Below are 12,258 nucleotides of genomic sequence, written 5' to 3'. Positions count from 1 at the left end.
CCTGAAACCAGGTTCTTGGTTCATCGGTGTCTGTTCTGAGCAGCAGGTTTTGGTGGGTCCATCTGTGTTGGGAGGGCTCCAAGGTCAATACAGAGCGTCCATGATGCCAAACCAACCTTCTTCTAAGTGGTTGCTTTTGTAGCCAATCTTTAAGAAACTGCCGCTTGTCAAATTTTGCTCATATCTGTATATATTTTTGAATAAAAATTTGCCTGTGGAATCTCTATAAACATCCCCTCTTTGCAAAGACTATCTGAGCCCAAAGTTTCCTCCCACATTTGAACAGTTTATCTTCACAGATGGGAGGCAGGATCCGACATGTGACTCCAGCTGCCTCCCTCTCAGGCAGATGCTGAGATTTACACATATGCCAAAGCAATGTCAAGATTCAGGCTCCTTTCTTATTTTTGAAAGCAGGGCTACGCTTCATAAAATGCGCCCTGTATACTGACAACCACATGCTCCCACTGTTTTGTCTAAATGGATGCGTATTTAAGCATTTGAAATTTAATACCTAATGCAGCAAATAGCAAGAAGATATGGTCAAATACTCTTTGGAATGTTCTGTAAGTTTAAAGAGTCCTAGAGCACCCCGGCGCCAAGGCGTTGGAACACTTCTGGTCCCCACATCAGCCAGTCGGATCTCTAGGGCAGCCCAGGCTAGCAGATCAGCTTCTGAGCAAGTGAGCGCACCAGGAAAAACACCCCAACTATTTGACAGCCAAGCATGAGCTATAAAACCCAAAGAAACAAGGGTGCTTCAACGAGTTCACTGCTGAAAATTTCTTCGTGCTCATTACTCCCACATCTGCTAGGTTTCATCTTTTGAGGTTGTTCAGAATAAGTATGGCATGTTTCCCTGTCCAACACAAGATGGCAGTGTTGTACAGAAAATAGTCAATGCTTGGACCAAGAGAGGTTTTTTGTTTTTAAAACAGGATATAAAGGAGAGTTTGTAAAGGTGCGTGTTCACTACCCCCCCACACTCCCCGAGCGGGCACACACACACACACACACACACACACACACACACACACACACACACACACACGTATCCTGCAGAGCTCTAAGCCTAAGAACTGGGGTGTGGGGGTATGGGGGTGGGAATACACTACTTTTGGAAGTCAATCCAGGCCACAGATGACCTAATGCAAACTCAGTATTCCCCCATAGCAGGGGCTCCTAGCTCCAACCACACATTAGTAACAACTGGAACTTCTAAAATCATATGCCTGGGACTTACACCAAGCAGTTAAATATAAATTTCTTAGCCTTTCTGCTCTTTCTTTTATTTCAGCTGGAAACCAAACCTTGCATATGATCTCCCATCACTCTACCAAGGTACTCCTGGCTCTCCTAAATGTGGATTTCCAAGGGCGAGGTCAAGCATGGTTTCTGATTGTTTTTTAAATTCCTCAGTAAATTCCAGTGTGCAGCCAAGGGTGAGGGCCAAAGCATTATACATTTTGTTACCACCAGTTAGCCCTAAGTGGGGCATGCCAAATTAACTTAAACAGTTCCCACACACCCTGGGGCCTCGATCCTCAGTGTGCTTCCTGGTAAGACAGGGCTCACCCATGAAGGGCTGGGAAGGAAGGCCAGAGTCAGCGAGGACACGAGAGTCTCTGAAATAGAAAAGCTGAGGTAGAATGTGCAACTTGTATTTTGGATTTACCTCCTGTCTCATGACCCAGGGTCTCAGCCCGAGTAGCAGTAGATACCGGAACCTCAGCAGCCTTTGATTCCATTGGTCAAGAGGATTGAACATGTTTACTGTTGCTGTTGTTTGGTTTTCTGTCCAGAACTCTCATCTGCATAGAGTGAGAGCCCCCTTCTCTCATCGCTCCTCCCCACAATCAAGTCAGCTCAGCCCTCCCTCAATCCATGAGGTCAGATTCTGACTTGAAATAACAGCCGGTAAATCCTGGCTTCCTGCGAGCATCAAGCTAGCTCAAATCCATTCGCACGGTGTTCCCGTTCTGTTTTTATGGCTGTGCATGCGCGGCAGGAAGATGGATGACCACAGTCATTACTGTACCTGTCATTTTCACTAGCCAAGCTCCACTCATCTTCATTTATCCTTGACTCCTGAGAGAAGCCTGGTTATGTCAGTTACATGGTATTTCCAGAGAACCTCCTGAGGAGAGAATTGGCAGTTTTTCTGCACCCTGTAATCCAAGCAGCTTTATTTTCTACCTCCTTTATATCAATGGTCCATGCCCCACCCCAATACCTGCCTCTGTGTGTGTGTGTGTGTGTGTATGTGTGTGTGTGTGCATGCCTGTGTGTGGGCGCATATGTACATGTGCTAATGTGCATATGTATAAGTATGTATAACTCTGTGCATGTGTGTGTGTTTGTACATGTGCACCTGTGTACTGGGTGTGCATGCCTGTGTATGGTCACATATGTACATGTGAGTGTGCTCATGTGCTTATGTATAAGCATGTATAAGTGTGTGCATGTGTGCGTCTGTGTGTGTGTGTGTGTGTGTGTGTGTGTGTGTGTGTAAATGAATGCAGCTCCTTAGCTTGGCTAAGGGCAGTGGTCAAGTCTAATGAACACAGAGAAGCTCAACATCCCCAAAACAACCTCCCAAGCACAGCACGCAGTTGTGAGGTCATCTGAGGAAGGGACTGCGGCATAGTCACATGTTGGGCTTCTGAAGCCAGTTAGCTTTGTACAGAGCACCATGAGAACCATACTAACTATGGGCGTGAAAACTGCTGTGTGCTTCGGCTGGCTTCTCCCCCACTCTCTTCTCTCTACCACACTCCTCCTTCCCACTTATGTCTCTCCTGTCTGGCCCCTGGACACTGCACCCTGCTCCTTGCACTGTTCCCCAGGACTTTGGCTGGGTTTGGCCAATGGGAAGTCCTGGCAGAAGGTCACATATTGGGGGCTGTGAGAAGGGCAGTGATATGGGGTGGCCCCACTCTTGGGAGAGTTTGAGAGGATTGAGAGAAAACACCCAGGGTGACCCCCATCTGTTCCAGAGGCTTCTGCTGGTCTTTAGGGCTGAGCAAGCCTTTCTCCTTGGCATGGTAACTGCCTTCAGGTCAGGGGCAAAGCAGACAAAGCTACCAAGATGGGCAGCTGGGGCCCAGGAAACTACAAGTGAAGGGGTTACCTGTGTGTGTGGGAGGGGACAGAGCGGTGCTCTCCAAAGGGGGTCCTCAGTGAAGGAGGGTTTCCTAAGGAGGCGGAAGAAAGGGTTGCTGGTGAGGGCTTTATGGTAGGAGAATGGAAACCTAAGAGGCTTCGGTGCCTGTGGCAGGATGTAAAAGTGACTGGGGCACTGGTCCTGTAGCAGCCAGAGGAAAGCAGGGAAATGGATGGAAGAAGGCAGCTGACTGGGACGCTTCTGGGGAAGAGATGGGAGGACCAGAAATGCCAAGATCAATCTACCCCCATCTCAAGGAGTCATTCCCACACTGCAGCCATTTCTGCCTCGTGCTATAACCTTCCAGTTCCAAACCTCCACTAAGTCCTGAGAACGCAGATCCCATGTGAACAATCTGGGGGGGGGGGAAGGGGAGGGGGACTGTGAGCATGATGAAGAGGGTGGGGTGGGAGGCAGGGATCTGGATCCGCTCTGCTCTGCACGTACAACAGCCAGGGCAGAAAGCACTCTCCTTGGCTTTAACGTGATGTGTGTATGTGAGACACCACAGGCGTTTTATTCTTGTTTCAGTCTTTGAATGGATACTACATATGTCACAGTTCAAAGCTGAAAGAGCTTCAAACAGAAGCAAGGAGAGGACAAGTCTCTTCCACACTCGCCCTTTCAGACCCTTGCTTCCCCTCCCAACCATCAACAATGGCTACTCTGTTAGCTTGATGACTTGCCAGGAATTAAACATGTAAAACCTGTGTTTTCCTGGTTTGCATAGACGAAACATAAAGATACAGTTGCACTTTCCTTTTTTGCATTGCCCCCCTCCCAGCCCCCATCTTGTCCCAGGGCTGCCCGCCATGCCGTACAAGGAGGAGCTGCTGTGGAACTCACGGAGGTCGTTGTCTGACATTTACTACCACGAGAAACAGTGAAATGAATGAACAAGACAGAACTGGGGCTGACATCCTGCAAAAGCAGGGAAGAGAGCGAGGAGGCTGTAACTGGCGCTGAATGCCAAGGAGAAAACAGGGAAATGAACTTGGGCGCTAGGCGTCCCTAAAACAGGGAACGAATGAATACGATATAGCTGATACACCCCTGCATCTAAGACTTCAAAGGATCTGAGTTTTTTCCTTTCAGGTTTTTGGATTAAGGATAAATAGTTGATCTGGAAAATCCCTGGTTCCCCAACATCTTGGACAGAGGATACTCAACTTGCGTATTATTAAAAGTGCTTTTACCGCCTCACAGGTACACATTATTTTCACTTCAAATATGGGTGCAATTTACTGCATCAGACTACACCCAGTTAATACAGATGCACTTGCCATATTATCTATTTGACTCGGCGGGATGCATTTGGTGAGAAAGGTCGGTTCTTATAGCTAGAAACAGTACTGCATTTTCAAAATCAGACCATGTAAAAAGACTAAGTGACTTTTAAAATGACCATTGATAGGACAGTGGCCAAGTCCAAGTTGTTACTTAGAGCCATAAAGGCAATGACTGCACAGTGAGGTCCGGCTGCTCCACAGAGTTAAGATGCTCTGACGTGTGGTGGGCAGCCTGGGCTCACTCTCCTCTCTGCCCGTGTGAAGCAGGACTAAGGCACACGTGGGGAATCCTGCATGCGAATCTGGCACAGTTGCCTTGAGTCTAAAATGGGACACAGTCCCACGTCTGTGCAATCTGAGTTTAGACTCTGAGTGTTATTCATAGACTGCCGACCATACCATGATTCTTCTTTCCTGAAGACCAGTAGAGAATCTATGTGTGCCATAAATTCTAAAGTATGTTTCATATATTGTACTTAGACTGACCATTTTAATTAAGTGCACCGAATGGGTGACCCAAACACACTACGTTTTAAAAGCCAATTAATTCAATAAAGAATCGTGATGTTTGCCTACTGGTAGGGGCAGAACCTTCACAGCTTCACTCCATCTGCAGGCTCCCCACCTCCCCACCGCATCTACAGTCACTAAAGTCAGGTCCATTGCTAGCAACCTGGACTCCACTCAAGTCTGACAGGGGCAGGTAATTTATCTTTTTTTTTTTTCAATTAGCACTGTTACTGTTCTTGGATTTGTAATAGCACATTCTTTCCTAGGTTTACTTGGAAATGATCAATAAAACAAATGGGTGAGCAACGTTTGTGAGCCGTGGGATGGACCTGGCAGATTTGAGCACCGCTGGGAAGCCAACTTGTTCCACTATTAAACCTTCAAGACTCAAGGCCATTACTGAAGCAGACGGGGACCTCAGGCTCCTCTCCGTCAATCTACTCAAGTTCCCACCAACTCTTTTCCAGTCCCTGCCTCCATGGAGAACAGGCCCCTGCCTTGCCCTGAAGAGTAACAGGATCTCTGGCCAGACTGAGGCTTTTCCTAATCGCACTTGTCAATACAGGTCATGGAGAAATGGATGGATTCTTATCAAGTTAGTTCATAAGCTACTAACAAAATAAGTGCCCCGGCAGGCAGTGACCAGACCTACTGTCCAGAATATTCCTCATGAAAGCCAAGGACATCATTAGTGTCCAAGCAAATCCATACCCTTGACAACTGTCCATCAAACTTCCTGCTGACTACGGACTTCTTCCTTCAGCATCTCCTCTCTTTCCTCCCCTCCCTCCTCCCCAGTAAATGGGTGCAGACTGGCTCACTCGATGTGGTTATTGATCAGGTTCTCTAGGACAGCGGGTCTCAACCTGTCCGTCTCAAACCCTTTTGGGGTTGAACGACCCTTTCACAGGGGTCACCTAAGACATTCAGAAAACAGATATTTACATTATGACTCATAACAGTAGCAAATTTAGTTACGAAGTGGCAATGAAAATACCGTTATGGTTGGGGGTCACCACAAGGGGAGGAACTGTATTAAAGGGTCACAGCGTTAGGAAGGTTGAGAAGCACTGTTCTATGGGGAAGGTGTGCTGGCTAGATTTATGACAACTTGATACAAACTATAGTCATCGGAAAGGAGGAAACCTCCATTGAGAAAATGCCCACATAGGATCAGGATGTGGGTCAGCATGTGGAGCAATTTTCTCAATTAGTGATCCATGAAAGAGGGCCCAGCCCACTGCATGGGGGCCATCCCTGGTCTGGTGATACTGAGTTCTGTAAGAAAGCAAGCTGAGCACGCCATGGGAAGCAAGCCAGTACATGGCGCCCCTGGATCACTTCCATGTCAGTTCCCACCTCCAGGTTCCTGTCCTGTTTGCGTTCCTTTGATGATGAACAGTGATGCGGAAGGGTAAGCCGGTAAACCCATGCATTTGGGTCATGGTGTTTTATCACAGCAACATAAACCCTAACTGAGACAGAGGGCACATCACGTCATGTCAGTTTCCTGCTGAGAATAGCGCCCAGAAATAACGCCCAGCTTCCACAGATGGGATGTCCTTGCTGGTTTCCATTGTGAGGCCTGCTTTCTGTAACAGACGGTGTTTCCAAATGGCAATGCTCTCTGATTCAGAAATACAAACACCACTTCAGAGACTTATTTTACAATTCATCTCCTGATTTATCATGACTGAGGAGGTCAGCTTCCAGATTTCCTATTCTAAATCGCTTTTGAACAGATTTACAAACACTAAGGACTAGCTTTCATCTGGACCAGAACAAACTCGAAATATGGCGCGCTCTCTCTCTCTCTCTCTCTCTCTCTCTCTCTCTCTGTCTGTCTGTCTCTCTCTCTCTCTTTCTGTCTCTCTCTCTCTCTGTCTCTCTCTCTCTCTCTCTCACACACACACACACACACACACACACACACACACGCGCGCGCGCGTGCGAGCACACAGCTTTCCTATTAAATGTAAACAGTCAGCAGTCCCAAAATATCCCAAATCAATTATTTCTGAAAGAATACACAGGTGTTGGGGTGATATTAGAGTTATAAAAAGAAAATGGCAAATTATGTTTTCATGGGCCAGCTGCTCATCTGATGTGATGCTGGAGAAGGCCCTCCTTTGCTCTGAGACTCAATCAGCAAATCAATTACCATCACGCCCTTGCTGCCAACAGACTGGCTGCTGTCTCCAGCCACCCCAGTACCCGGTGAGTCTCCCATCTTGGATGCCTAGTCCTTACCTTCAGCCTAAGCCTTCACTGGCTTCCACCAGTCCTGGCATCAGGGGGCCACTTGCAGTTAAGGGTTAGCAGCTCCCAAAGGAGTGGCGTTGCCATCTTGCCCTCTGCGTATCGCTCTTTGCTCAGTCCTAGACCACTCCAGAAGCTGGGCTTGGCTCAGCCACAGTGGGGTGCTGATGGTATGGTGAGCTGTCACTCCCAGAGGGAAATGGATATGACAAGGCAAAGCAGATGGTCCCCAACGGGACACATCCCTGAAGTCTCCCTGCCAACGGTGTTGGTGCCTTTCAAATATGCTGCAGGATACTGGAGACAGAAATGGTGTCCCCTTCACTATATCCTTCCACTGCTACAACACGCCCAGCTCACACACTCACCCAAGTCAAGGGTTTTCTGATAGCAGTGAAGCACAGCTTGCTTTGCTGGGGGGAAAATCAGCTCGACTAAGCCATCCTGAGACAGCAGCCATTATGGTGAAGGCTTCTAAGTCTGTCAGTAACTCTTCTTGTCAGTTAGCTCACCTCAGAAGGCAGCTAGCCTCCTGCCCATGGATGCTCACACATCCCTAGGATGGACAAAGACAGATACCATGCATTTGGCCCATTTTGGAGACAGAGACAGCCAGCAGGCCCCAAGGGGAGATTTAAGACATTTTTCACCCACTGTTTGGCATCCAACAATAATGGAATGTTTTCTTTCAAACTACAAATAAACCCACAAATGACTATCTGTCTAAGTTCTGCCTCTGACCATAAAGCAAATCATGGAACATTTATGGGCCGTGAGTTTCTCTCCTGAAGCTCAAGAGGGGGTTAACTTGGAAGAGTCTAAGGACCTTTTGGCACTTCAGTTCTAAACTTGGGAGGATTCTTCCCAACACTCTGACAAACTAAATCTATCCTTATCCATTCTCTGTCAGCACAAGCTGAAGCTAGATAGCCCATGACTGTGCCCTGGGCTGCTTACCTTCTCCACTGGTGTGTGTTCCTCGTGGGTGACACCAGCCTTTCTTGACTCATTTTTAGACCTGCTCAGCCTTCTGGACACTTTTTCTCTGAGGAGAGTGGCGTATCCGATGTGCTCGTAGATGGGATTTGTGGTCATTTTTGCAATGTACTCAGCAGCCTTGGTCTCTATGTAGAGCGTGATCAAGCCATCTGTCACCAGGTCGTGAATGGATTCGAACCTCTTCTCACCCACAAAATGCTTCCCATCATGGAAGAGCCGGTAGTTTAAGGTCTGGTTTCCAAACCTGCTCGCCAGAAAGCCAAGGATTACAACCGGTGAGATAACACGGGGAAAGTGAGGTAGCTTCCAGAACATTCCATTTGTTGGGCCTGGAGCGGGTGCTTGGATCTCATCTCAGAGATCCTGTGAGATGGGTACTGTGATTATCTCTATTTAACAGGAGAAGCAACAGAGTCACAAAGAGCTGCCGCTCCCTGTTGGAACCCACGGGTCTGGAAGGAAGCAGACGGGATCTAACCTCGGGTATGCATTTGGGAACAATCCTATGAGTCACTCAGGACACTGGATCATTCCATTCTCATTTATACAAACACATCATTTATAAACTTCCTTAATGGGAGGTGACCATTACCTCTGCAAGGGATACTAACACCAAAGACCTCTGATGCCCTTTATTATCTTACCAGTCTTTGACTGCAACCCCATCTCTACCATCCCGGTTAATGAAGCAGTAGAGAAGCATCAGCTAGGTGCTAAATGTACCATCAATCCTGGCATCCCCCAGTCTCACCTGCATGACTATCTGTGCCTACTCTGGGGTGCCAGGAGATAGAAAAATGCTCTGCCTATCCAGAGTTCTTAACAGCTTTTGACCTAATCCCTCATCACTGAGCCACATAAGACATGCTCTGGGCATCTCCAGTTGCAACTCGGAAAGCGTCTTTGTGAGGTCACTCTGTGGAGACGGTTGGATACATGCCCTTCGTGAGCTGTCCTGGGAAGGCTTTTCTCGTATCCATTCTTTCTATGGAGAGAGCTCTAATCAATTTCCAGGAGCACACAGGAAGGCTCTGCGGGGAGCTAACGGCCTGGTATATACAAGTGACCCCAGCAGTGCCTCAGCACTTACGGTGGCCAATCTTGGGAGGAACCTGCCCTGTTGACTTGCTGGCCCACACGGCAAGTTTGGGGTCAAGGTGGTCCCCGAGAAGTCAAGAATGGTGGGCTGCATGTCTGTGAAGCACTCACACTGACAATCTGCAAGTCTTCAGCCAGGCAAACAGATGCTTGACCTCTGGCCTCCAGCTGGTGCTTAAACAGTGAACTGCAAGGTAATCTGAGTGGGAGCGATTGAGCAGAGCCAGCATCTGGGATGTGGGGCAGGTTCTGGAAGGGGGCAGCAAAGGTGTCTGCAAAGCAGAGCTGGTGCGCCCGCTGCCTCTGTACTGCACACTTAGGCGGATAGAGATGGTGAATTTCAGATTATGTGCATTTTACTGTACTAGGGAATTGAGGAAGCCCTGAGCGTGTGAAGTCCTGAATGGATGTGTGTAGTCAACATTGACACATCCATGTCAAAGACCCCATAGCCTCAGACTCATTGGGAAAATGGCAAAATCCTACCCCATAATCCCTAGGAGCTTCAAGAACACTTAGCAAGCATGAATATTGACACTGTGCCCAGAAAATGTCCACCATAGCTCTCTCTCCCTGGAAGGTTAAAGCCTAAAGGCTACTCCCTTACAGAGACAGCTCCCACTGAGATTCTTAGACTCTGCCTCCTTGTTCAGCTGTATGCAATAGCGCCATGTCCCTAGTCAACACTACATTATAAAGATGTGCTTCTGAGATGCCGCCATTTCTCCACCAGAGAATTCGGCCATCTGATCTCAGCCTTTCTGTTCTCTCTTCATTGTTTCACCATCCCAGTCAGGTCTCTTCATGGAGCATGCCATACTTTTTAAAAATTGGAAAATCATAAAAGCCACTTTCAAGAGCCATGAGTGGAACACAGCTCACCTCAGTGCCAGCGTGTAGCATCCCGGCTGCCGTTGGCTCTCTCGAAGGATGTAGGCACCCTCTACTCCGCCTAGAAGCTCATCAGCCTGCTCCCGGGAGATGATCCCATGAAACCTGGAGGGACAAGGCAGTCACTGCACTGAGCAGACTGTACAAAGCAGATACTATGAGGACTAGGCTGAAAACTGTGGTTACTAGGTCCCCTAGTATCTCCATTGGAATGAGAGAGGTGTGATTACGGCTCATCATGAAGACCCTCTTGTATTACCTCCCTGTATTCCCAACAGGAAGATGCACACTCCACCTGGCTTTCTGCTCCTGTCTTTGCTCTCAGGCTGAAAATGAAGATCTAAATGAAAGCTAGGTTATGGCTCCTCTCAAACCATGGGGAATAACAAAAGAGCAATTACCAATTTAGCTTTCAGCTCAAACACAGAGAACCGTGGATTATCCTGATTGCAAATGAACACTTATTGATTAGCAACCTGCTTGCTTCTGGTACTGGGCATCGTTAATTTTAGAGGCTCATTCTCTGGGAAGAAGGGCTGGCTAGAAGCCACGTTCTTCCAGTGTTTTACATTAGAGATTAATTGTTTAGGTGGGTGTTTGGGAAAAGAATCTACATTTCCATTTCTAATGATAATGTTTGTCTCTGATTTCTCTGTTACAAAATGAACACACACACAAACACAGAGACGGATGGAGGGAGAGAGAGAGAGAGAGAGAGAGAGAGAGAGAGAGAGAGAGAGAGAGAGAGAGAGAGAGAGAGTATGGCACACTGAGTGGAACCTCTGGCTAATCAAAGACTGCATTGGCCTTCTGAAGGTAGTTGTCTGAGACCTAGAATGTGGATAGTGACTGGTGGGGGTGAAGGCAGGTGACTGGGTGGATCTATTTGTCCTTCTACCTTTAAGAAAAGATGAAGGCTCACAGCCATCACTAACAATTTTTTGTTCTGTTTGTTTTGAGACAGTGTCTTTATTATGCAGCCTTGCCCATCCCGGAACTCTTTACATAGACCAGACTGGCCTTGAACACACTGAGATCCACTTGTCTGTCTCCCGAGTGTGCACCCATGCCCAGCTTTTATGATTTTTCTTTGTTCTTTCTGTCATCACTATCAGTTCTATCTTTTGTGTCTCTAAGATGCACGGCCTTGAGCATGTGAAGAGACCAGTGCCCAGCGACTCTAAACTCCTGGAAGAGGGGTAAATACCCCTTTCTAGAGTTACCTAGTGGTAGAAAACTTTGGGGGAGTAATCATGCAAAGAATTTTCTGAGCATAAAAAAGAAAATAACATTTACTGCCTCCTCTCTGGCCACGAATATAAATATTAGGCTGGAAGACAAATGTGATAAAGGGGTGTGTATGTGGTGTGTGTGTGTGTGTGTGTGTGTGTGTGTGTGTGGTATGTCTATGTATGTGTGTGTGTGTGGTATGTCTATGTATGTGTGGTGTGTGTGTGTGTGTGTGGTATGTCTATGTATGTGTGTGTGTATGTGGTGTATGTGTGTGTGTGTGGTGTATGTTTTGTGTGTGTGTGTGTGTGTGTGTGTTAGTGTCTGTTTTGTTGTGTTATTCTAATACTCTTCTTTTCAATAGTGGCTCTTCTAGCTGACATTGTGGTCCTAGAGGAGCAAATAAGCCAGCAGCATCAATGGTTTTATATGAAAATCTCAGCCTGTAGGTCAAGGTGATGACAGCTTGGGGATGAGGGCTTATGCTCTGCTAAGTTCTGGTTTTAAGTCTCAGTAACTGGGGCTTAGAGTAGCACTGTTGGGGAACACTGGGGTGAATGCTGAGCTGTAAGAGCAGCAGCCCTCTTGCACAGTCAGAGACCAAGATTTCCATGAAGAAGAACGAGACAGAGGAGTCTGGCTTGGCCAAGACCATTGGGTCTAAGTGGTTCTTGTACACTGTATATGAAATTGACCGCCAAGGAACAGAGGGGTTTAGGGTTTTGTGAGTGAGGCCACTGGACTCTTGAGACATTGTGGAGAAGCCTCCTGTGTAGCATGAGCACTGGCAGGGAGAGCACTCTGTAGTGGTCGATTCAG

The 12,258-nt window shown here is 47.5% G+C and overlaps 1 protein-coding gene across 3 annotated transcripts in view; it reads right to left on the bottom strand.

Annotated features, from left to right (window-relative positions):
* Chn2 (chimerin 2) overlaps positions 1–12,258 on the bottom strand; it is a 259,080-nt gene that overhangs the window by 69,799 nt on the left and 177,023 nt on the right. For all 3 annotated transcript variants that reach the window (NM_032084.2, XM_039108464.2, XM_063286763.1), the window contains 2 exons: positions 10,201–10,314; positions 8,179–8,464 (listed from right to left, as the gene is read on the bottom strand). In NM_032084.2, the coding sequence (NP_114473.2) occupies positions 8,179–8,464; positions 10,201–10,314 (400 nt within the window). The remainder of the gene's footprint in view (positions 1–8,178; positions 8,465–10,200; positions 10,315–12,258) is intronic.

Source organism: Rattus norvegicus, chromosome 4, assembly GCF_036323735.1.
Source record: "Rattus norvegicus strain BN/NHsdMcwi chromosome 4, GRCr8, whole genome shotgun sequence".
In the NCBI taxonomy this organism is placed as follows: domain Eukaryota; kingdom Metazoa; phylum Chordata; class Mammalia; order Rodentia; family Muridae; genus Rattus; species Rattus norvegicus.
Note: the sequence above shows the minus strand (reverse complement) of the source record. Positions and strands in the feature narration are given on the sequence as shown.